General features: G+C 46.2%; 1 protein-coding gene across 1 annotated transcript in view; it reads left to right on the top strand.

Moving 5' to 3' along the window:
* Positions 1-1,069: 1,069 nt before the first annotated feature.
* Positions 1,070-26,971, top strand: part of LOC309555558 (fucolectin-like) — a gene marked incomplete at both ends in the record, with an annotated part of 39,175 nt that continues 13,273 nt past the window's right edge. The window contains one exon of the mRNA XM_082257621.1: positions 1,070-1,142. Within this exon, the coding sequence (XP_082113747.1) occupies positions 1,070-1,142 (73 nt within the window). The remainder of the gene's footprint in view (positions 1,143-26,971) is intronic.

Raw genomic sequence — 26,971 nt, forward strand, 5'->3', positions numbered from 1 at the left:
TCTGCACACGTATAACATTGTATATATTGTGTGTACATGTATAACATTATATATATTGTCTGTACATGTATAACATTGTATATATTGTGTGTACATGTATAACATTATATATATTGTGTGCACATGTATAACATTGTATATATTGTGTGCACATGTATAACATTGTATATATTGTGTGCACATGTATAACATTGTATATATTGTGTGTACATGTATAGCATTTTATATATTGTGTGCACACGTATAACATTGTATATATGGTGTGCACATGTATAACATTGTATATATTGTGTGTATATGTGTAATATTGTATATATTGTGTGTACATGTGTAATATTGTTGCTATAATTTACTGAAATGTCTGCTGAACTGATGGACAATGTAAAGTTTGTATATCCTTAAATCAGTAAAATGTTTCTGACTTTTTACAGCTGTATAAATACAGAGAGGAGACTGAAAATTTCAGAAGCTGCAAGACTCTGAACAGGTATGAAGAACCTTGGGGAGTTTAGGGTGCAAAGCACAGGGGACACAATGGGGTCGAATTACTAAAGGAAAATAGGCGGTGCACTCTGCAAGTGCAGTTTCTCCAGAGCTTGTAAGAGATGAGGGCAAGCTCTGCTGAATTCCATCATCCAATCATATACAAGCAAGATACTGTTGTTGTTTTTTTTTTTTTGTTTCCTTGCATGTGATTGGGTATTCTTTGTAAAGTCAATATTCACCTCATTTACTAATCTCTGGCACAACTGCACTTGCAGAGTGCACAGTCTATTTGCCTTTAGTAAATTAACCCCAAAATCATCCCAAAGATAACAGAAATTAAAGCGTTTCTAATGAGAATTTTCTTTTTTCGTTCACAAACCTTTTATTTATTTATTTATTTATATATTTTAGTTTTTGTTGTATTATAGATATAAAATCACAGATCTGATGTAAAGATTCATGTTAATGCTAGTAAAAGGTATTTCAAAGTTATAGAGAGAGGAGCAAATAAAATTGAGATGTAGAATATTCTTTGTAACATATTATGGTAACTGACTCTCTGTATTCTGATGTCTCCTCCAGAATGAAGACTCTGGTGGCTTTGGTTTTGCTGGTGTCGTTGGGTCTGGCTTGGTGCTGCAGCCCCCCACCTGGAGGTAAGAATAATATAAAGGTAAAATAAAAAAAAAGGAGAACTAGAAGAGGAGGAGGGTCTAAGAATACCCTCAGCTAGTTGACCAAAAAAGCTCCTTCAGGTATTTTAAAGAAATATGTAATACCTAAAATCTAGACCAAATACAAAATGTTTATACAGAGTCTTTTCCAATATCTCATTCTTAGTAAAATACAGCCATGTGAAAACATAAAAACACCCCATGGAAGTGGTTGACTTTTTAAATATATTTGAACAGACAGTCATTGGATGTTAAATTAGTCTCCAAGAACTCCAAAATTTCTTTGTGGGATAGTCAGCGAACTTTTCCAAAATTGGGATTCATAGTGCACACATCTATAATCAGAAAAGATGGCATCAACTCAGCCAGCTAGGGGGAGAGGTGTTAAGAAAAATCCTTTGCTGGCCAAAAAGAACATCGGAGCAAGAATATAGTTTAGCATTGATACAGGCAAAGACCAGGCCTTCTGGATTAGGGATGATCGAACTTTTGAAAAGTTTGGTTCGACCAGAACACCCGAACTTCCCGAAAGTTCGGCCCGGATTTCAGAACCCCATTGAAATCAATGGGACCCGAACTTCGGTAATCAAAAAACACCATTTCGAAGCCCTAAAACCCAATAAATGCCCCTAAAAAGTGCCTAGGGTTCTGGGTCATGCCTCAGGGACAAAAAAAGTTCTTAAAAATTGTCATTTTTTATAGAGAGCCAATTATTGAAAAAGTTATTGAAAAAAAAAAATGAGATTTCTTTGGATTTAGTGTCTGGGGGGTCTAAAAAGTGTACCTGTGAAGTTTCAGCTCTGTAGCCTGTCCAGAACCAGAAAAAAAAGTTTGCTTGTATTAGAATTGCAGTAGAGCAGGATAGTGGCTTCGCTATTTTCACACCCGGCTTTTTATAGGGCTTTTTTGTGGACGTGGTTGGAGGCAGGCATGACATCTGAACTTCTGTGTAGGGGGGTATATGTACACACACACATGTATGTATATATACACATACACATATATAGGTGTGAAAGTAGCAGAACCCTATGCCAGCGCTAATGAAATAATTAGCAGCCATAGAGCTTCGCTCCTATCACACCTATATGTGTGTATGTGTCTAAATTCATATAAGTGTGTGTGTATATATACCCCTATACAGAAGTACAGATGTTATGCCTGCCTCCAAAGATGCCCAAAAAATGCCCCAAAAAAACGCCTGCAACAACACACCTGGGCGTTTTTATTGCAGGCGTTTTTTTTGGGCATTTTTTGCGTGTCTTTGGAGGCAGGCATGACATCTGAACTTCTGTGTAGGGGTATATATACACACACACATGTATGTATATATACACATACACACATATAGGTGTGATAGGAGCGAAGCCCTATGGCTGCAAATAATTTCATTAGCGCAGCCATAGGGTTCTGCTACTTTCACACCAATATATGTGTATGTGTATATATACATACATGTGTGTGTGTATATATATATACCCCTACACAGAAGTTCAGATGTCATGCCTGCCTCCAAAGACGCCCAAAAAAACGACTGGAACAAAAACGGCCGGGTGTAAAAGTAGCGAAGCCACTATCCTACTCTATTGCAATTCTAATAGAAACAATCTTGTTTCTATTGTGGTCACCCTGGCATGGAAGGGTTTGGTCACCCTGGCATAGCAGTCAGAGTCAGTTCACCCTACACTACACTACGGTCACCCTGGCACATAACACTTTCCCTACAGAAACTAGATTTTTGAATCTAACTATAGTGGAAAATAGTACCCTAACTACACTAGATATCCCTTTCCTCATACTAATAATTGCTAAATGACACTTTTGAAGCAGGAGTAACAGAACTGCTTCCACATCCCTGTATTACAATGCTAGCGATTTGGCGGGGCTATCTTATATACTGGGGGGCGTATTCACTACTGATTGGCCTCTGGACCCCCTAGTCACTCCAGTCACATTCCTAGCATCCTCCTGCCCCCTCAATTGGCTTTTACTGATGGTTCTGGTCCAATCACGGGCTTTTAAAGCCGAGTTCCTGTCCCATTGCATTTTGGTCGGTTCTGGTTGCCGAATTCCGAACTTTTTCAGCAAAAAGTTCGGAATTCGACCGAATTTCGAACAGCCAATGTTCGGGTCGAACCGATGGTCGACCCGAACCGTTCGATCATCCCTATTCTGGATCAATGTGTGGATGACTGATCCTACATAGGGTTGTTTGGTCATAGTGTAGCACAGACTTGATACTGGTCCTGCTGTTTGGTCCCAGGTTCCATTCCCTGATAGACACATAGCAGCCAAGCACACCCCATTTTCACCGTCACTTTAGTCAAGGATCAGGCCCTGTATGTCTTTTTTTGTGGTTTAAGAACTGGGATAGGGTGAGGTTGAGCCTTGGGATACTCAAAAAACTTCTAACAAACAGCTAACAGAGGACACTAAATCTGCTCTGCTGAATGTGAAAGGCAACTAGATTTCAAGCAGTAAGTCCTCAACTGAAGTATAACCCTAAGAGTCCTGCTGTAAGTTCTCCTGAGGTAGTGCAAAAAAAGTTTCTAGAATTCACATGGCAGGTATTCACTATGTACTGAATACTGTGTTGCCACCTGCTGCATAAGTCAGTTTCTGTACTTGTTGCTTGTGCCCTGGATTCCTCAGATGAGCTTTTTGCAAGTTTTAGGCGGTTGGGCCAGAGTTTTCAAAAAGAAAGTCCTCAGTGTAGAAGGTAGCCCCCCAAGGATGCCACAGTCCTCAGGCTGGGTCTTACTCCCAAGAAGCAAGAGGTAGCTGTTCCAGGCCTCTGCCTTTTTATACCTCTATCAGCCCCTTGCTGGTCACTCACTCCCCTGACCAGGGATTGGCTGCAGAGGCAAGAATATGCAGACCAGGGTCAAAGCTCTTCCACCCACTATATTTTAGAATTCAGTGAGATGCAGGGGAAAGCAGCTGTGCCCACGCCAGCAGAACCGTGAACAGACACTAGCAAGTGATCACTGCTCTCTCTGATTGCAGGGAGGCGAAAAATACATTTACCTGACACCTGTTGCCTACTTAGGGGCACTACACACATATTATGTTGTTATTGCTGTCTGTATCCCTTTTAGAGAGAGTCACCCTCTATATTTGTAGAGTTCACCATTATTATTAAAAGTGAAATTAGAAGAAAATTCAAAATTTTGGGTTGTCGCCAGAAATGTAATAGAGGGAAAATCTGGGACACTTGTTCTGGTGACCTGGGGGGTCCCAAAGGATTCCTTTAAATACAGCGATTTCCTCTCACTTCCTGTTTGGCTATGGGACAGGAAGTGAAGGTAACTCTCCCCAATTGGACACAGATGGAAAAAGAAAATATAACAGGGGTTATAACCCTGCCTTACTCTATCCAAAATAAAAAAAAAGTTCTACTTTAAAGAGTATTTCCCAAGTCATCTTCCAGGACAGCTTACATGAGAGAGAGAGGTTCCATCCACAAGAAAACACATGATCCACTTTTTCTTTTACACCTTCCTGCCCAGGCTATAGCACAATGACGGCCAGTCAGTGGCCCTCTCATTCTGACTGGATGTCATATGACGTCCAGCAGAATGAGCCACTCATGCATGTCCCCAGGGAAGCCCACATGGAAGAAAAATATATTTAAAATATATTTTTAAAAACAGTCATTTTTTCCCCCCAAATATATTGGAAATATATTTGAAATGCTACAATTTTGGCCATATTCAATATATTTTAAAAATTGTTCCCTAAATATATTGGAAATATATTTTCCTCCATATGGGAACCTACAGCTGTGCGTGCGCATGTGTATTTGCTCAACCACGCACTCAAGCACCCCCACACATCATCTGTGTGGGACTACACAGATGATGTGTGGGACTACTCAAAGGGTGAAACAATGAAAAATAGTAGCAGAAGGTCTGCCAACAGAACCTGTCTCGAGGGGCGGAATGTGGCCTGGCTGGTCCATACCCAGGAGGGGAGGCTTCCAGAAAGGATGGCCTGTCCCTGCACTTTCCCTAGTCGTCTGGAACCTCTTCCTGATGCGAAGCACTGTCCCTGACAGATGGGTGACCTGTCCCTACTCTAGCCACATGCAAAATGCGTGCCAACCCATAGAGTCATGATCTTGAATAGACTCTTACTGACCCAAGATGGCCGCAAATGTCACATGGGACACCAGCATCGAATTGAATGCTGCCTCTCTTTGACTGAGGAGACCATAGAGGAACTAGGTTCCTCTCAACTTCTTCCTCCACTTGCATTGCCACTGTGGATGAGCTCCACCTACAGTAGAGAAAATAGACTGCACCTGTCTATGAGCTCCTACAGGAAAAAAAAACCTAAGTTAGACTTACCGGTGATGGTATTTCTAAGAGCCTTTCAGGACAGCACCTGGAGAGAGCGTAGCTGCAAGTTTGAAAGCTCCACCTCTTTCACCATGCCTCAGTTATAGGGTATCCTCCGACATGCTGGAAAACATAAAGAAACATAACAACCACCACAGGTTAAAATTGTCAATGCAATAACACAGAAAAGACCAGGGAGGGTAGTTGCTGCTGTCCTGAAAGGCTCTTAGAAATACCGTCACCGGTAAGTCTAACTTAGGTTTTCTCCAATCGCCTTTCAGGACAGCACCTGGAGAGGATAAGCGAGTAACTTACACTTAGGGTGGGACTACTGCCTGCAGAACCTTTCTGCCGAAGGCCTGATCCATAGCTGACAACAGGTCCAACCTGTAGTGTCTAAGGAAGGTTGAGAAGCTAGACCAGGTAGCTGCTTTGCATATCTGTTCAGGCGAAGCCCCGGCCCTTTCAGCCCATGAGGTCGCCACTGACCTTGTGGAATGTGCCACAACACCTTCTGGAGGTTCTTCCCCCTGGGCCAAATAAGCTTGCTCAATAGCCCATCTAAGCCATCTTCCTAGAGTGCTTTTGGATGCTTTCTCTCCCTTATGAGGACCCCAAAAAGAGAACAAATAAGGCATTTGTTTTCCTGAATTCCTTGGTTACAGAAAGAAAACGAAGAAGACATCTTCTTACATCCAGTGTATGGAAGGATTCCTCCTGCGTGTTAGAAGTAGTTGAGGAAAAGGTTGGGAGCACAATTTCCTGGGTACGGTGAAAATTGGAGACAACCTTTGGAAGAAAAGCTGGATCTGTACGGAGTACTACTCGATCCGAAAATACTGACAAAAAAGGATCCGCAACTGAAAGGGCCTGAATCTCACTAATTCTCCTGGCCAAGGTGATAGCTATCAAAAAGATTGTTTTAAGAACTAAATTCATCAAAGGAACTTCTTCCAAAGGTTCAAACGGAAACTTGGTTAACCCCTGTAATACGATGGATAGATCCCATCTAGGGAACACCTTGAGGGCTACTGGTCTATTGCGGGCTAATGCCCTAAAAAAATCTTATAATTAAAGTCTCTTGAGATAATGTTCTCTCAAAAAAAACTGAAAGAGCCGCCACTTGGGTTTTAAGGGTGCTGGCTGCCAGGCCCAACTCCATTCCCTCATGGAGAAATTCCAGCACTGAAATTAAATTCAAAACTTCATATTTCTTAATGGAACACCATGAATTATACTTTTTCCAAACCTTCATATAAATGTCCCTGGTTACCTTCTTCCTACTGGAGAGAAGGGTAGCAATGAGTTTCTCAGAAAGACCCCTGGCCCTTAAGAGGTCTTCCTCAGAAACGACGCCGTCAACTGAAGTCAATCTGATTCCGGATGGTTCAGGGTCCCCTGTATCAGATGATCCCTTCTGGACAGAAGCTTCCAAGGTGGTTTTAAGGTCAGATTTAGCAATAGAGCAAACCAAGGCCTTTTTGGCCAAAAGAGCGTGATTAGGATTAGATCTGTGGATTCTTCCTTGAATTTCCTGAGAACCAGTGGTATTAGCTGGAAGGGAGGAAACGCATAACACAGGGGGAAGTCCCAATGATGGGCCAGAGCGTCCAGACCCCAAGCCTGATCCTCCCTGTGGAGGGAAAAGAATTTCCCAACCTTGGCGTTTTGCTGGCTGGCGAACAGATCTATGTGGGGACACCCCCAAGCTTCTGTAATCATCACAAAAACTTCCTGATTCAGACTCCATTCTGCCTCCACCACTTTTCTTCTCCTTAGAAGATCTGCCAGGAGGTTCTGAGACCCTTTCAGGTGAATCGCTGTTAAAGAGGCCACGTTTTGCTCTGCCCAGAAAAGTAGCTGCATCGCCAAATCCAAGAGATTTCTGCGCTCCTTGTCCCTCGTTGTTTCGAGACATAAGCCACTGCTGTTATGTTGTCTGAAAGAATCTGGACATGTTGACCCCTGATCACCTGCTGAAATTCCTGAAGACCTAGAAATATAGCCTTCAACTCCCTCCAGTTGGATGACCTTCTGGTTTCCGGCTTGGACCAAGTCCCCTGCACCGTCCGACCATCTAGATGGGCTCCCCATCCTCAGGCGCTGGCGTCTGTGGTCAGGCGTTTGTTCTGGGGGAAAGACCACATCAGACCCTTCTCCAGATTCCTGGTATCTCTCCACCATCAAAGAGCTCTTTTTGCTCTTTCGGCAATTTTGATGGGTTTGTCCAGTGGTTCTAGATGTGACCACTTCTGTAGGATATCCCACTGGAAGAGACGGGAATGAAGCTTCGCCCACTGAACAGCTGGGATGGATGCGGTGAGTAGGCCCAGAGCCGCCATAGTGGACCGAATTGACACTTGGGCATTGGTCTGCATCTGAGCGACTGCAGCCTGTACCTTTAAGATCTTCTCTTGAGGAAAAAACTCTTTGAAGGACTGAGTCTAACGTGTATCCCAAAAATCTTATCCTCTGGGAAGGAACTAGATTGGACTTCTCCAGATTTAGGAGCCAACCCAGGCTCTCTAGATGGATTCTTGTCTCTTGAAGGTGTGCCAAGCACTGACTGTTGGAATCCGCAAAAATTAGGAGATCGTCTAGGTATGGGACGATGGAGACTCCCCTCAATCTCAGAGGCTGCAGAGCTTCTGCCATCACCTTGGTGAACACCCTTGGAGAGGAGGAAAGACCGAAGGGAAGGGTCCTGAATTGGAGATGCCAGACCGAATCTCCCAGATTGACCGCCAATCTTAGAAACTTCTGACAGGATATGTTTATCGGGAAATGCAGATAGGCGTCCCTTAGGTCCAATAGAACCATGAAGCATCCTGGGGACAGTAGCTTGGTTACAGAATAAATGGTGTCCATCCTGAAATGCTTGTATCGGATTGAATTGTTTAAGATCTTTAGGTTTAAAATCAACCAATACTTGCCTGAGGGCTTTTTCACCAAAAAAATGTGTGAATAAAACTCCCGACCCTCCTGACCCCTGGGGACTTGGATGAGAACCTCCTGAAAAATCAGCTCTTCGAAAAGAGATATCATTGCGGAGGCTCTTTCCCGATCTCTTGGAAGAGGAGTCACCCAAAACCTGCTTGGAGGGGTTCTTGAAAATTCGAGATTGTAACCCCACAATGTCCCTCACAAAAGGGCTTGAGGTTACTTCTTCCCATTGCGGGAGGAACCTTAACAATCTTCCCCCCACTGGGAGGGGAATGTCACTTGTTCTTTGCGGACTGCTCAGGTGGTTTGAACAGTATACCACCTCTTCCTCTTCCTCTTTGTGAGGACCATCTTGATCTCTGGTCCTGATCCCTAGATCTCTGGGCTTGCTGAAGAGGACGAAAATTTTTCTTGGGTGGTGGTTTCTTCTTGGAAGGAAAGGCCTTTTTCCTATCCGCCGTTCTATCCAGGATAGCCTCCAAATCTGGTCCAAAGAGCAGATCTCCTGAAAAAGGCAAACCACAAAGCCTGACCTTAGAGGCCGAGTCACCTGCCCAAGTCCTCAGCCAAATCGCACGCCTGGCAGAGTTCACCAGAGCCGATGATCTGGCTGCCATTTTTATTGATTCCGCTGAGGCGTCAGACATGTACTTTACGGCCTTAAGAAGCAGTGGAAAGGATTCAAGAAGGTCTTTCCTAGCCGTTCCAGCCTCCACATGCCCCTTGAGCTGTTCCAACCAGCATTCTAAGTTTCTAGCTACCACTGTGGAAGCCATGGCCGGTCTAAGGCTGGATGCAGAAGAATCCCAAGCCTTTTTAGGGAGGGAGTCTGCCCTTTTGTGCATAGCATCCTTCAGTATCCCCATGTCCTCAAACGCCAGATCTGTTCGGCGTGATACCTGAGAAAAAGCAGCGTCAACCTTGGGCTTCTTATTCCATGGATGCGCCTCATCCTCCTCAAAAGGAAACCTTCTCTTCAGGGATTTGGAGAAAAAGGGGGCCCTCTCAGGATCCTTCCATTCACTTTTAATTGAATCCGTAAGGACTTTGTTGACCGGGAAGACCCTGTGTTTGGTTTGATCTAGATCCTGGTACATTTTATCGTGTACGGACATCTGTACCCTTTCTTCAGGAATTTCTAAGGTAGTATACACCGCTTTAAGGAGTTCATCCACTTCTTCAAGAGCCAACTTATATCTAGATGTTCTAGCAACTTCTTCCTCTTCATCAGAATCTCTGAGGGAGAGTAAAGTACTAGCTCTTTCTTCCTCTGTGTCATAAGCTTTAGCCGACTTAGAGCTGGATGCCTGGGAAACTGCCGAAACATTCTGCTGGGAGTCTGTCTGGGAATCTGTCTGGGAAGTTGATCCCTTAGATAAAAGGGAACGGACAGAAGACAAAGTATCCTTAAGCTCCTGAACAGAGGAAAAAAGATCACTATTCTGCCGTGCTGTTTCTTCTTTCAATAAATCAGAAATGCATGTTTTGCAAAGTGGTTTAGGCCAGGTATCCTTAAGAGGATTTTTGCAAGAAGGGCACTTCCTTGACATTGCTGAAGCCCTGGCTTTAACTGTGGCTTTGACCTAAGAGGAGACACAACAAAAACCACCCATTAGCTAACTACCCTTGCAACCTGACAAATCCAAAACAGCCCCCCAGACAGACCAAAAAATCCTGCAAGACTGAGGACATACACCTTCATCTGCAGGGCAGGCTCCAAAGGAGGAACGATAAATAACCTTTAAGCCCAATAGTAGAAGAAAAAAGAGGCACCCCTGTACCTCTCTTACCTGGGCTGGGCCGGTGCTGATGGCGCCTGCTTCCACCGACGCTGCGGTTCTGTCTTCCATTGCAGAGCCTGCAGCAAGCTGGGCAGATCCTCCCTGCAAGAGGTACTTTTAAAAATTTCCGCTTCTCGCGCCCCCTGCTGGAGACCGGAAGCGGAAGCACCGACCTGCCACCGCCCTCTGCGCTTCCAGTGGCTGGGACCAGAGCCACCACACCCCCACCGGAAGTCCCGCCTACCTAAACTGACGTCCCCCGTCAGGCGGGACGAGGGACCGACATGCGGAAGAAGGAGAAACTTCCGCCTGAGCTGCCTGCCAGGCCGATCCATGCGGACCCCCAGTGCACAGGCAAGACCCTCCGGCGAGGCTCTGCTCCCCTGAGCTCGAAAGGACGGCCGCTCCGGAACAACCCCTTTGTCCTCAGGGAGGGGTGCTGGGATGGTCTTAGAAGATAACACCAAAACAATAGGGGTAAGTCCACCCTGCTCCACCTGGAGAGAGCAAGCACAGCCCCCACACCGGTTCATTGCAGTGTCTCTCCATGGCGGAGGAAACACAAAATCTGAGGCATGGTGGAAGAGGTGGAGCTTTTAAACTTGCAGTGTTTCCTGTTAAAATGGGTGGAGCTGCGCTCTCTCCAGGTGCTGTCCTGAAAGGCGATTGGAGAAAATATGCTGCAAAAAAACAACATATAAAAACTACAACGTGTATTCATTTTCATGCTCCATATTTTTATGGTTAAAACAAGTATACCCCTACATTTGCCACCATTTCAAATCCATGAAATGAGAATTGGGTGTTCCAAATTGGGTGGCAATGATTGGAACCTCGTTAAGAAGTATGCCGTGGAACCTTATTTATATCTCAGATATATCGGGTCTGGTGTTTTTTATGCTTTTAATGGTTTGGTGGTGGAAATGTAATAGCTTGATGATACTTTGCTGTTTCAGGGCTCTTCTTTCTTCTTTATCCACTTCCCACTCAACCTCCCCACCCTCCTTTTTCTCACTTTTTAGCCACTGTATTGCTATTGATGAGGCATCTTGCTGTGTATAATCTGGTATATTTTGTTAAAGAAGATGTGGTATTCTAAGCTAAATTTATTGGAAAACTCACCCATGCCTTCATGCAGTTTATATCTCTTCTCAGTGCAAGGAATCGTTTCCATGTCTTCTTTCCTGGATACCTTTCAGTCTCTCGCATACTTTCAGACAGCCTTTTTTCCTTCTTGGAGCTTCGAGCTGCCTGTGTGTGAAGTAGCAGTGTTCTATCAGAATACCGCTACCTATAAGATTTTGCAACCGGAAGTGACGTACGGACTAGAACAACTTGGATTTCTTAATGTGACAGAACACAAAGCAGAAGCGGACATCTGCTTACACCCACTCAAGTCTTGAATTTTACATCTGATAGAACAGCGGCACGTCTGGGTGGAATTCCTTTGGTGGGAACATACTCATAAGGGTGGCTCCAAGGACCCTGGAGGGGAACTGAGCCAACCTAAAAGTGGCAGTGGAGGATAGGAAAATTGTATATGGACGTTAAAGTGGTAGAAAAGGCACAAGGTTTTTAGAATGCATGAAGGTAAAAAAGCCTTCTGAGTGCAGGAGTGTTAAGTTTAGTCTTTCAATGAAGGACTTCAACGCCAATTCAGCTTTCTTTATCTTTATATGGTTTATTCAGAATATACAATGTCATCGGACCACAAGCAAGATGCAGTGTGGTAATGCCATGTTTGGTAACAGCAATCTTTATACACATATTTTTGGCATCTAAACTATGGCCACATATCAGGGACAGTGGACATTTCCTAACTGACCTTTAACAATTATCATGATCATGCACAGATGTCGACATGTCCTCATCACTCATTGTTTGAGCCAAGTCTTTAAGGGACACAGACCCCATAAATATAAATAATTAAAAGGACAAATGGACAGTTTTAATCAAATTTGACATGGCGTAAAAAAAATCCCTTAATTAATCAAAGATTCCGGGAATAGATCTTTCTATGTCAAACTAGACATTATACCACACTAGGACATTTCTCAGAACTAACTTTTAAAGTCCAAAATCCTCAATACTTACAGTCCAGCTGCCTTATTACAAGGAAATCCAGAACACAAGTTACTTTAGTTCATCTACCTTATTCCAAGGAATCTGACAAATACATGCATTACAAGTTATGTAATAAAGTTCTATATATAGAGATTGCTGCGCTAAGTGACCATAGATTAAAAGTATATAAATGGTCATAAAAGGATGATAAAGGATAGCAGCCACACAAAAGATTCAGAAAAATCAATAAAACAATATTAAAGTAGAGGTGTAGCGCTAATCACATAGATAAGTCCAATATATATAAAACAAGATAACACAGGTAATGGTCAAATAAAAGTCCATAAAGGATCTTGGATATCCCAAACGGTGATTCCACACTGGCAATCTTGAGAAATACAGAGTGCTATAGGTCCACCACCAGAGGAAAGAAATCTCAAATGCCCTTACCGGACTGTTAGACCAACAAGGTCATAAACAGCAGAAGATATAATCTGATGATCCACAATTTGAAGTACAATGTCCTCAGTAGAAGTGTCCCCACAGATTCCCTAGTCTGCATATGCACTCTCATGAAAAACAAGAAGGGCAAGAAGGGCCTCTCATAGTGTAGAATATCCAAACAATGTTTATTAAAACCGAAGAGAGCAACTTACAATCTTGCAGAGTGGTACCAACATGTCTGTATATATTGTCACAGCGTGGTATCTAGTTTCTAGCCATAAAGATGGCCGCCGACCTCCTCAACCGCGCATGCGTCAAACCGTCCACCAATAGGATCCACCGATGGTCCTGGCTCCATGTGTGAATGGACACACAGAGGGGGTTCAGGAGTGCACCTGCTTGGTGTCTGCTCTGGGGGCAACCAGCTGGAGGGAGGAGCCAGGAGCGCCAGCGTGGGATCCAAGAAGAGGAGGATCGGGGCTACTCTGTGCAAAACCACTGCAACAGAGCAGGAAAGTATAACATGTTTTTTTTTTTTTAAAAAAACATGGATTTAATATTGCACTAAAGCGAGATGACAGGAAGAAAGCAGAAGGCAAGATTGCAGATCTATACTATGTCATTTTTAAATAGAGATTTAATAAAGCTATGGTATTATTATTAGTAGTAGTAGTAGTATTATTAATTAATATATTATCAACATTTCAGAATAACAATTATAGGCACCCAATGGGGTTGATTTACTAAAGGCAAAAATACTGTGCATTGCAAGTACAGTTGCTCCATAGCTTAGTAAATGAGGTTAACATGGCTTTTTTTTTTTCAGCGGGATTGTGGGGGAGAGCAGTTCTGGAACCTCCAGAACCGAATGTATGTAATGGCAAGGAGTGCTGGGGGTGTGCTGAAGGGTCTATGGATGCTGGCTGCTGGGGAATCTATTGTTGTTGTATGGGATTTTTCTTGCAGAGGAAGGGGGACTATTGTTGCTGGGGAGGTCTTCTGTTGCTCATGGGGAATCTATTGTTGCTGGGGCGGGTCTCAAGTTGCTGGGGTGGTCAGTTGTTTCTAGGAAGGATTTACTGTTGAGGGTAGGGTCTTTGTTGTTGGCTGCTGAAGGGTCTATTGATGTTGGCTACTGGGCAATCTGTTGTTGCAGGGGGGAAATCTATTTTTGCAGGGGGGCCTATTGTTGCTGGGGTGGGTCCTATGTTGCAGGGGGCTAATCGTCACTGGGAGGGATCTGTTGAGGGAGGGCCCTATTGTTACTGGGGAGGTCTATTGTTGCTGGTGGGGGATCTATTGTTGCTGGGGTAGGTCTTATGTTGCAGGGGATCAATCGTGGCTGAGAGGGATCTACTGTTGAGGGAGGATTCTAATGTTGCTGGCTGCTGGAGGGTCTATTGATGCTGGCTGCTGAGGAATCTATTGTTCCTGGAGGGGATCTTTTTTTGCGGAGAAAGAAGGTCTGTTGTTGCTAGGGAGGTATATGCAAAAATTGAGACGTGATCCAAAATGTAGTGGTGCCACATCCCATAAAACAAATGAACAAAAATAAGGGGGGAAAAGGAACAATAGCCCCCAAGGATAGTAGAAATTTATAGGCAGCCACTGGTTAATCTCACAAAAAAACATACAATCTTAGGTAGTGTAAATGTATACAAAATTTATTAGTATAAAATTACATAAAAAACATCACAAAAGAAGAATAAGCACAACAGTGCAACAACATACTCCTAAACAAAAAGAACCCATATGTGGTCCGACAATTCACAGGGTCTAGGGACCAAAAATATGGTCGATCTCCTGTGCCTGGATCAACAGGTTCTAATGTGCAAATATACCCAAGGAATCGCTACGCGTTTCGCTATTCAGCTTCTTCAGGGGATTCCGTTGGAGCTAGGAGACGTAGCATAATAAGTATACAAGGATATTCATCAAAAGACAAAATTCATAGCATAATCAAGTGTAAAAATATTTTAACAGCAATTGTACATATTGAATATTTAATCAACATTTATATTTTTCATTATTTTCCAGCATTAATATATATTTTTTAATCCCAGGTACAAGGGAGAGACAGGGCATACCCATGATGCTGGAGAAAAAAAAAGAGAAAAGGGGGGGGGGAGAGAAAAGGGAACAAACAGCCAAAAAGGGATGTAAATGGAGGGGCCATATAAAAATTCAAAAAATGCAAACAGTATATTTCTCCCAGCAAACATTCACCCACAAAGGGGTATTAGGGAAGTTGGTTGTAATCCTATTTATGACACATAATTATATAAGATACAGGAGGTAGATAATCTAAATATATATTCTAATACATTTCTGAATTAAAATACCAGAGGGTAAGAAAAAAGAGAAAAACGTATTTAACCACTTACTACCCGCCCGCCGTCAAATGAAGGAGGAGCGGTGTATCTATTATCCTGGGACGCCGTCATATGATGGTGCAACCAGAACAGCCTCTCTTGCGCGCACCCGGGATGCGCGGAGCGGCGATCGTTACCGCGCCATGTTGCTAGGACACGGCGCGATCTCGATCTCGGTAAAGAGTCAAGAGACTCTTTACCCATGTGATCGGCTGTGTCCAATCACAGCCGGTCACATGTAAATGAGGAAGTGCCATTATTCGGCTCTCCTCGGCTCACACTGTCAGTGTTGTGAGGAGAGCCGATCAGAGGCTCCTCCTCATAGGGGACACAGGGAAATGTAATCAGGGCACTGATCACCAGTGCCCTGATTACACAAGAGTGAAATAAAGTGCCATAACTGCCCACCATCAGTGCCCACAGTGCCCATAGTGCTGCCAGTCAGTGCCCATCAGTGCCTGCTCATCTAGGCACTAATGGGCACTGACTGGCAGCAGTATGGGCACTGAGTGTAGGGAACTGATGGTGCTGCCCATCAGTGTCCATCAGTGCCGCCCATCAGTGCTCATCAGTGCCACCCGTCAGTGCCCATCAGTGCCACCCATCAGTGCCCATCAGTCTCGCCTGTCAGTGCCCATCAGTGCCGCCCGTCAGTGCTGCCTCATCAGTGAAGGAGAAAAAACTGAAAATGTATATCAATACTTACCATAATTTTCCTTTCCTGATGGACTCCATGGCAGCACACGTATGGGTAGGCTCCGCCTCCTCTCCTACCCTATAGGACCCCACTCCCATAAATCTTTGCTCCATACCAGGAGCCGTGTTCCATAAATAGACTACTCCAGCAGATGGGAGGGGACTCCTGCTGCCATGGAGTCCATCAGGAAAGGAAAATTACGGTAAATATTGATATAAATTTTCCGTTTTCCTGACAGACTCCATGGCAGCACACGTATGGGAAATAACTAGCCATACACACCCGGGCGGGTAACTGCTGGTTTAACAGAAAAAGGTTTAATTTGCAACAACAGACAAGACTTTTAAACCAAAATTGACCGAAGACAAAGAAGCTGGTTCAACACAGTAATGCGACATAAAGGTATTGATTGATGACCAAGAAGCCGCTCTGCAAATCGTCAGGAGCTACATGAAGAGAAGCTGCCCACGACGTAGAGATCCCTCTAGTGGAATGAGCTGTCACCACCTCTGGAGGAGCCAGTCCCTTGGCTTTATATGCCCACTGGATGGTCTGAACTATCCAACTCGCTATGGATCTTGAGGAAGCTTGTTTGCCTTTGTTTTTTCCGCAGATGAGGACAAAAAGATGGTCTGACTGGCGAAAAGGAGCCGTAGTCTCCAGATATAGCCGTAGAGTTTCCCCCACATCCAAAGGATGGATAGAATTTTCATCCTGAGATTTGAACGTAGGCAAGACAATTTCCTGGTTGACATGGAATACCGACATCACTTTTGGATTGGAGCCAAGCATCGGAACCAATACTACCCGATCAGGGAAAAACGTAAGGAATGGTTCCTTGTAGCCCAAGGCACTGATTTCAGAAACCCGTTTGGCTGAAGTAATAGCCACCAGAAAGGCAGTCTTCATGGAGATATTTTTAAGGAAGAGTGGATCCTCCCGATTCAAGGTGACTGAGGAAAGAAACTCCAATACCATAGGAAGATCCCACTTAGGAAACCTGGGCTTTCTAGGAGGTCTTAGCCTGGTAGCACCTCTGAAGAACTGGCGAACCAGAGAGTGTTTCGCCCATGCAGTTCCAGTGAAAGCCGAAATGGCTGAAATTTGGTCTCTAAGGGAACTTACTGCCAATGACAGGTCCAGCCCGGACTGGAGGAAGCCTAAAATATCCTGGATTCCTGGGTCATTAACAGAACCAGATCTGCTATCCACATAATCCTTGAATTTGGACCAGATTTTTTCGTAGACTTTGTTGGTGCCGGGTCTTCTGGCACTCATCATTGTAGAGATTGCCTCGTTTGGACAACCAAGCGCTTTCAATCTTTCCCTCTCAAAAGCCATGCCATGAGATGAAGCTGTGCTGGGCAGGGATGAAGAATAGGCCCTTGGGACAGAAGGTCCGGCCTGGCTGGCAGAGGTACCGGGTCCCGACAGCTCAGCTGGAGCAACAGAGGAAAGCACGGTCTCTTTGGCCAGAAGGGGAGAATCGCTATGATCTGCACTCTCTCCATCCTGAGTCTTTGAAGAAACTTGAATATGACTGGCACTGTAGGAAACGCGTAAGCTCTCTGAAAATTCCAATGATCCGTCAGGGCATCTACCCCGTAGGCCTGGGGATAACGCCACCTTGTGTAGAATCTCTCCAGTTTGGCATTGCTTGGAGATGCGAATAGATCCACCTCTGGACGGCAACCTAGAGACATGATCCATTTGAAGGTCTCTGGATGGAGTGACCACTCGTTGTTGTCCAGAACAGACCTCGAAAGGAAGTCTGCCTGGACGTTCTGGGCACCCGAAAGATAGGCGGCCGACAAGTTGGACAGATGTCTTTGAGCCCAATCCATAATCGGTTTCACTTCTTTCAGAAGAGAAGAACTGCAGGTGCCCCCTTGTCTCTTGATGTAGGCGACGGCTGTCGTATTGTCCAGTCTTAGGAGGACCGAGGCATCAGTCGCCAGATGCTGAAAGGCCTGGAGAGCACAGAGCGCTGCCCGAAGCTCCAGCACATTCGAGACCACCCCGCGGGCAGGGAAATCCCAGCTGCCCTGGGCCACCTCCGACAGGCAGTGCACTCCCCATCCCGTCCTGCTGGCGTCCGAAGTCACGACCAACCAGGACGCTGGAATAATTGAATGGCATTTTAAGAGATTTTCCCACTGAAGCCACCAGGTTAAGCTTTCCCTCATGGATGTTGTTATCCGAATGAGGACTTCCGGATTCTCGAAACTCCACTGTTGGAGAAACCCCATCTGAAAAGGCCTCATCCTCCACTGTGCCCACTTCACCATGGGAGCCGTGGAGACCATGGTCCCAATTATCTTCATGCACTGGGATGCCCGGAGATGAGAGGCTGATAATGCCGGACGAATCCTGCTGCAAATTATCGGAATCTTCTCTAATGGAAGGGAGATAGTGCCTCTGGAAGTGTTGAAGAGGGCCCCTAGGAAGACCAATCACTTTGTGGGTTCCAGATGGCTTTTTTCCAAATTCAGGAGCCACCCAAACTCTTGAAGGGTGGAAATTACTTGAGATCTGTGAAGCAGGATTTGATCTTGGTGTTTTGACAGAAGGAGCAAGTCGTCCAAGTAATGGTAAAGACGAATCCCTTTTGCTCTGATCAGGGCTACTACAGCCAGTAAGATCTTTGAAAAGATTCGAGGTGATGTGGTAAGCCCGAAAGGGAGACAGGTAAACTGAAGATGCACCTGACCCACTGTGAATCGAAGAAATTTCTGCATTTCTGTTGCGACTGGGACGTGAAAGTAGGCATCTTTCAAGTCTATGGATCTCATCCAATCCTCTGGCTGCACCACTTGACGAATTGTAAAAAGTGTCTCCATCCTGAACCTCTCTTTCTTGATGAAGGTGTTTAGGTGTGTTAGGTCTATAACCGGCCTCCAAGAGTCGCTTTTCTTCAAGACCATGAAGAGCGGAGAATAGATGCCTTGGAACCTTTGCTCGGTTGGGACAGGTACTGCCGCACCCTGGGCAACCAGGGATTCTACAAATGATAGAAGAATCAACTACTTTTCTTCTGAACGGGGTAAGGCCGTAGGAATGAAGCGAAGAATGGGACTTTTGTCGAAGATCCACACATGCCCGTGTGATACGGTTCTGACAGTCCACTGATCTTCGACCGAGGCTGCCCAGACGTGCGCAAATTGAAGTAAGCGTGCGCCTACCCGCACTGTCTGGACAGGCTCGATATCAAAAAGACTTAGCTGTCTCTCGGCTTCCAGAAGACTTTCCTTTGGAGAACTTTTGCCCTGTAGACTGAAGGCGCTTCCAAATCTTCCTGAACTCACGGCCAGGCTTGTAAAAACGAGCCTCTCTGGCACGATCAGGATTTTGCCTGTTTTGAGGTCTTCTCTGGTCTATCAACCGGCGATCCTGGGGAAGGAACCCCGATTTACCACCAGTGGCACGGGTAATAGCACTGTCCAGTTTATTACCAAAGAGAGAGGAACCCTCAAAGGGGATCCTGCACCAAGCCTGTTTAGAGGCAGGGTCAGCCAACCAGGGGCGCAACCACAGGGCGCGTTTGGCCGTGACAGAGGACAGCATGACCCGCGCCGCCAAGCGGATGATATCAATGGATGCCTCACCCAAGAAAGCCGTTGCCAGCCTCAACTCTTGAATGGCCGAGCTCCTGGCCACTTCTTCGGAGACACTCTGAAGTGTAGCCTCCACGCTGTCCACCCAGGCTTCCATTGCCTTGGATGTGGCTGCCAAAGCCAGGGCCGGCTTACATGCCATACCTGCGGAGAGATAAATCTTTTTAAGATCTGTGTCGATCCGCTTGTCAAGAGCGTCTTTGAAGGAGACTGAGTCTTCTAATGGCAAGGTCACGTGTTTTACCAACCTCATCAAGGCCGCATCCACCGTGGGAGCGGAATCTAGATGTTTCACTTTATCATTCTTAAAGGGATACATCCTGGAGACCTTGGATGACAAAGAATTTCTCTTTTCAACTCCCTGCCACTCATCTGTAATAATTTCTCCCAACTCCCCTAGAAGGGGAAAATGGGAACGCTCTTTCTTGAGATGTTTGAAATATTTCTTTTGTTTAGCTGGGGATTCAGCTGGTTCTTCCCATTTTAATGCCTCCTTAACCGCTTTAACTAGCGGAGGGACCATAGCAAGTTCAAAACCTACATTCTGGTCTCCCAAATCATCCTCGCTGTCTGTAGAATCTTCAGACAAACGACTTGGTTGCAAAGTACCTGGCTCCAAATCATCCCTCGGGAGGAATCCAGGAGCCTCTGAAGAGTGACCAGACAGCCTGCCAGGATCCCAGTCTCTGAGGGATTCCTGTACGATCCGCCTGACCATAGACTCCACTGGTTGCACAGTGTCTTGCTTCTCCCTTAGTGCCCTGGAATAACAGGTATCACATAAGGATCTATCCTCAAGGACACGGGCTCGACAGTCCCAGCATGATTTCCCTGAACTGCGGTCAGAATGGCGGGATTGTCGCTGTGCGACCGAACTGGTAGTGTCTTCATGTCGTTTAGACCTGGAACTAGACCTACGACCAGACTTTGATGAAGAGTGCCGGTGGACTGAAGGAGAACGATCCTTTGATCCAGAAATGGGCCGTTGGTCAGACCTAAAAGGGCTGAATAGAGAAAAAAAAAAGACACACTTAGGCTCCACACACCACCAGCCAACGCAAGCAGGTAAGGGTTAAGGTAACTAGCTTACCTGTTGTGCAGGAACTGGCCACCGGGGGGTGGTGAAGCATCCATTGCAGATAGAAGCAAAAGCCTGCACAGGAAGAAAGTAGGCATACATGTACTGACTTTCCTCTCCACACCATCCCCTTTACCCCAAATGGCCTCTGGTTCAAAGCATTACCCACCGCTGAAGAGCAGAGAAACAGCACGGGGAAGCCACCGCAACGCCCGCAGACATCCCATTGAAAACAGGTTTGACAGCTGCTTAAATCTCCCGAGCCGCGCAAGGCCACGCCCCAAATGACGCAATAACGTCATAGGAGATCGGGAGCGATGCGCGCGCATGCGCAGATGAAACCAGAGCCAAGCCTCATCCTGAACGACCAATCAAAGGTTTGGTGAGGCAGGGGGAGGAGCCTAAGCGACGATCTGGAACGCAGGAGCGCTCCAGCCACACAAACAGGAAATACAATGAATTTAAAGAAAGTTTTATACTTTACCACCATGATGATAACTGAACAGTCTCAGGCCTGGATAAATTCATGCGTGTGTCACAGGGCATCAGGGCCTATCCGCTCAATAGCAAGGACGTATTGGCCAACAATGCAGCCCACCTCTCATGCAGGATTTACGGCATCTTCAGCATTTAAGACAATATTGCCCGGGTCCACCCGATAAATATCGAGATTGCTGGACATAAAACAGGAGGCATACGACAGCAGGAAAGGTCCACACGCCACCAGATCGCCTGAAACCGATAGACATCCTATAAGGTAAGACTTCCTTCTTGCAGGAGGAGGACAAAAAAGGAACACGGCTCCTGGTATGGAGCAAAGATTTATGGGAGTGGGGTCCTATAGGGTAGGAGAGGAGGCTGAGCCTTCCCATATGTGTGCTGCCATGGAGTCTGTCAGGAAATGTATTTATTTTCAAATTTTACTCACAGAAAATAAGAAAAACTTTTTTTTCTTCAAAATTTTCTGTCTTTTTTTCTTTTTGTAAGAAATAAAAAACCCACCAAAGAAAGCTCTATTTGTGTGAAAAAAAATGATAAAAATTTCATATGGGTACAGTGTAGCATGACCGCGCAATTGTCATTCAAAGTGTGACAGTGCTGAAAGCTGAAAATTGGCCTGGGCAGGAAGGGGGTGAAAGTGCACTGTAAGCAAGTGGTTAAAAAAGCAAGAATAAAGGGCACCACAGAGTCTCCTGAGAGGGGGCTTGCAGAATAGCACAAAAAAATGGAGTTGTTCTAACCGGAACTAGCATTGCATATGTTTCCTTAAAAATGTAAACAGCAAGAGAAAAACATGAGTATTCAAACCAAACAAAACTGAGGGTGTTCCAATATTCAAATTAGTTACTAAAACCTTCCTGTCATAGAGTTCCAGCTCCTGGGGATGCTGATCCGATCACAGCAATTACAGCCTATCCGGCGGGGAGATGGTGGAGGTGTCCCCTAGGACTCACTCCATCTCTCCCCCATGTATATATGGGGGAGAGAAATGGCCACCCATTGAGAGCTCCACCTCCACGCCCTCCACGCGGAACAGGGGTGGCGACAAGGCTCCTGTCCCACCAAAAGCTGCATAACAACTGCAAAAGGCGGAGAGTGGGAGTGGAAAGGAAGAAAAAAACAAAAAAAAAACAAAAAGGAAACAGGAAAATCCAAGGAATTAAGAAAAAGGGGGGTCTATTGTTGCTGGGGTGGGTCCCATGTTGCAGGAGGTTAATCGTTGCTTGGAGGGATCTACTGTTAAGGGAGGGGTCTAATGTTGCTGGCTGCTGGAGGGTCTATTGATGCTGGCTGAATCCATTGTTGCTTGGGTGGATCTATTGTCTCTGGGGTATCCATTAGTGGTGGCTGGTGCTCAATTTTTTTGAGGGGCCGCAAACAAACCTGGCCCCCTTACTCCCCCCACCCCCCTTGATCGATCGTCCGCTCGATCGCCGCTTCATTCGCCCGTCACCCGCCAGGCTGCCCACGAGCCCCGAACTTATCCCGTTCAGGTCATGGGTTCGGCCCCAGCATCTCCTCCTGAGTCCCAGCGGCCGCTTTTCCCCTCGACCAATCAGGTCTAAGGACTCCCAGCCAATCGGGTCTCAGAATCCACTTCCTGACTGGCCAGGAGGAGAAGCAGAAAGACATTAGCAAATATTAATTTGCTGTCACACAATTGGGTGGGCTTGGAGCGCAGTCCTCCGTGCCCAGAGCCTACCCTTTTTGAAGCTAATTAGAGCCTCAGGCTCTAATCATGTGCTTGAAAAAAAAAAAAAAACATTGCAATCCATGCATTTGGCACCCTGCATGGAGATTAGGGGCCAGGTGCATGGATTAGGGGGGCGGTGCCCCTGTACCCCTCATGAGCGGCCGCCACTGGTGTCCACTGTTGCTAGATCTATTTTACTGCCTTTCTTGTTATCATGAATAAATTCCATACAAAATAAACCACAAAATGATACTTGGTTCTGTATTCTCTAAAAGGGGCAGTACTGGGAGGTGGGTAAGAGGTGGAACCAAGGGACAGTGCTTGGAGGTGGGTAGGGTGCGGAGTCAAGGGATGACTCAGAAGGGAGGAGTTCCTGCAACTATTCTCTGAGAAAAAAGCCCTGGAGGTAAAGCTTTACTTTGCAAAGAGGACCCAATCACATGCAAGGAAAATAAAAAAAACAGCATTTCTGCTTGTACATTGTTGGATGATAGAATTCATCAGAGCTTCCCCTCAGATTTAGAGTAAATGCACTTGCAGTGCACAGTATATTTGCCTTTAGTAAATCAACCCAACAGTCTCAGTCAAATTTTTGACCTCATTGCAGTTTACCGTTATTTTCTTGGTGAAGGGCCGGCCCCTTTAGAACAATGGAAATACTTTGTACAAGATGTATAATCACTGTGACAGAACCCACTGTCACTGTGTGTTTTGGAGGGGACTGTGCGCAAGCCTCCTACCGACAGACTATGTGCCAGAAGATACTGGAGACCTGGGGACATGCTGGCAGTGAGTTAATGTAATGTAATGTAATGCTACAGCCCTTCTTCCCCAATCTCTCCAGTTTGGCATTGCTTGGAGATGCGAATAGATCCACCTCTGGACGGCAACCTAGAGACATGATCCATTTGAAGGTCTCTGGATGGAGTGACCACTCGTTGTTGTCCAGAACAGACCTCGAAAGGAAGTCTGCCTGGACGTTCTGGGCACCCGAAAGATAGGCGGCCGACAAGTTGGACAGATGTCTTTGAGCCCAATCCATAATCGGTTTCACTTCTTTCAGAAGAGAAGAACTGCAGGTGCCCCCTTGTCTCTTGATGTAGGCGACGGCTGTCGTATTGTCCAGTCTTAGGAGGACCGAGGCATCAGTCGCCAGATGCTGAAAGGCCTGGAGAGCACAGAGCGCTGCCCGAAGCTCCAGCACATTCGAGACCACCCCGCGGGCAGGGAAATCCCAGCTGCCCTGGGCCACCTCCGACAGGCAGTGCACTCCCCATCCCGTCCTGCTGGCGTCCGAAGTCACGACCAACCAGGACGCTGGAATAATTGAATGGCATTTTAAGAGATTTTCCCACTGAAGCCACCAGGTTAAGCTTTCCCTCATGGATGTTGTTATCCGAATGAGGACTTCCGGATTCTCGAAACTCCACTGTTGGAGAAACCCCATCTGAAAAGGCCTCATCCTCCACTGTGCCCACTTCACCATGGGAGCCGTGGAGACCATGGTCCCAATTATCTTCATGCACTGGGATGCCCGGAGATGAGAGGCTGATAATGCCGGACGAATCCTGCTGCAAATTATCGGAATCTTCTCTAATGGAAGGGAGATAGTGCCTCTGGAAGTGTTGAAGAGGGCCCCTAGGAAGACCAATCACTTTGTGGGTTCCAGATGGCTTTTTTCCAAATTCAGGAGCCACCCAAACTCTTGAAGGGTGGAAATTACTTGAGATCTGTGAAGCAGGATTTGATCTTGGTGTTTTGACAGAAGGAGCAAGTCGTCCAAGTAATGGTAAAGACGAATCCCTTTTGCTCTGATCAGGGCTACTACAGCCAGTAAGATCTTTGAAAAGATTCGAGGTGATGTGGTAAGCCCGAAAGGGAGACAGGTAAACTGAAGATGCACCTGACCCACTGTGAATCGAAGAAATTTCTGCATTTCTGTTGCGACTGGGACGTGAAAGTAGGCATCTTTCAAGTCTATGGATCTCATCCAATCCTCTGGCTGCACCACTTGACGAATTGTAAAAAGTGTCTCCATCCTGAACCTCTCTTTCTTGATGAAGGTGTTTAGGTGTGTTAGGTCTATAACCGGCCTCCAAGAGTCGCTTTTCTTCAAGACCATGAAGAGCGGAGAATAGATGCCTTGGAACCTTTGCTCGGTTGGGACAGGTACTGCCGCACCCTGGGCAACCAGGGATTCTACAAATGATAGAAGAATCAACTACTTTTCTTCTGAACGGGGTAAGGCCGTAGGAATGAAGCGAAGAATGGGACTTTTGTCGAAGATCCACACATGCCCGTGTGATACGGTTCTGACAGTCCACTGATCTTCGACCGAGGCTGCCCAGACGTGCGCAAATTGAAGTAAGCGTGCGCCTACCCGCACTGTCTGGACAGGCTCGATATCAAAAAGACTTAGCTGTCTCTCGGCTTCCAGAAGACTTTCCTTTGGAGAACTTTTGCCCTGTAGACTGAAGGCGCTTCCAAATCTTCCTGAACTCACGGCCAGGCTTGTAAAAACGAGCCTCTCTGGCACGATCAGGATTTTGCCTGTTTTGAGGTCTTCTCTGGTCTATCAACCGGCGATCCTGGGGAAGGAACCCCGATTTACCACCAGTGGCACGGGTAATAGCACTGTCCAGTTTATTACCAAAGAGAGAGAAACCCTCAAAGGGGATCCTGCACCAAGCCTGTTTAGAGGCAGGGTCAGCCAACCAGGGGCGCAACCACAGGGCGCGTTTGGCCGTGACAGAGGACAGCATGACCCGCGCCGCCAAGCGGATGATATCAATGGATGCCTCACCCAAGAAAGCCGTTGCCAGCCTCAACTCTTGAATGGCCGAGCTCCTGGCCACTTCTTCGGAGACACTCTGAAGTGTAGCCTCCACGCTGTCCACCCAGGCTTCCATTGCCTTGGATGTGGCTGCCAAAGCCAGGGCCGGCTTACATGCCATACCTGCGGAGAGATAAATCTTTTTAAGATCTGTGTCGATCCGCTTGTCAAGAGCGTCTTTGAAGGAGACTGAGTCTTCTAATGGCAAGGTCACGTGTTTCACCAACCTCATCAAGGCCGCATCCACCGTGGGAGCGGAATCTAGATGTTTCACTTTATCATTCTTAAAGGGATACATCCTGGAGACCTTGGATGACAAAGAATTTCTCTTTTCAACTCCCTGCCACTCATCTGTAATAATTTCTCCCAACTCCCCTAGAAGGGGAAAATGGGAACGCTCTTTCTTGAGATGTTTGAAATATTTCTTTTGTTTAGCTGGGGATTCAGCTGGTTCTTCCCATTTTAATGCCTCCTTAACCGCTTTAACTAGCGGAGGGACCATAGCAAGTTCAAAACCTACATTCTGGTCTCCCAAATCATCCTCGCTGTCTGTAGAATCTTCAGACAAACGACTTGGTTGCAAAGTACCTGGCTCCAAATCATCCCTCGGGAGGAATCCAGGAGCCTCTGAAGAGTGACCAGACAGCCTGCCAGGATCCCAGTCTCTGAGGGATTCCTGTACGATCCGCCTGACCATAGACTCCACTGGTTGCACAGTGTCTTGCTTCTCCCTTAGTGCCCTGGAATAACAGGTATCACATAAGGATCTATCCTCAAGGACACGGGCTCGACAGTCCCAGCATGATTTCCCTGAACTGCGGTCAGAATGGCGGGATTGTCGCTGTGCGACCGAACTGGTAGTGTCTTCATGTCGTTTAGACCTGGAACTAGACCTACGACCAGACTTTGATGAAGAGTGCCGGTGGACTGAAGGAGAACGATCCTTTGATCCAGAAATGGGCCGTTGGTCAGACCTAAAAGGGCTGAATAGAGAAAAAAAAAAGACACACTTAGGCTCCACACACCACCAGCCAACGCAAGCAGGTAAGGGTTAAGGTAACTAGCTTACCTGTTGTGCAGGAACTGGCCACCGGGGGGTGGTGAAGCATCCATTGCAGATAGAAGCAAAAGCCTGCACAGGAAGAAAGTAGGCATACATGTACTGACTTTCCTCTCCACACCATCCCCTTTACCCCAAATGGCCTCTGGTTCAAAGCATTACCCACCGCTGAAGAGCAGAGAAACAGCACGGGGAAGCCACCGCAACGCCCGCAGACATCCCATTGAAAACAGGTTTGACAGCTGCTTAAATCTCCCGAGCCGCGCAAGGCCACGCCCCAAATGACGCAATAACGTCATAGGAGATCGGGAGCGATGCGCGCGCATGCGCAGATGAAACCAGAGCCAAGCCTCATCCTGAACGACCAATCAAAGGTTTGGTGAGGCAGGGGGAG

This window comes from Pelophylax lessonae (assembly GCF_965119305.1).
Source record: "Pelophylax lessonae genome assembly, chromosome: 5".
NCBI classification, from domain to species: Eukaryota; Metazoa; Chordata; class Amphibia; order Anura; family Ranidae; genus Pelophylax; species Pelophylax lessonae.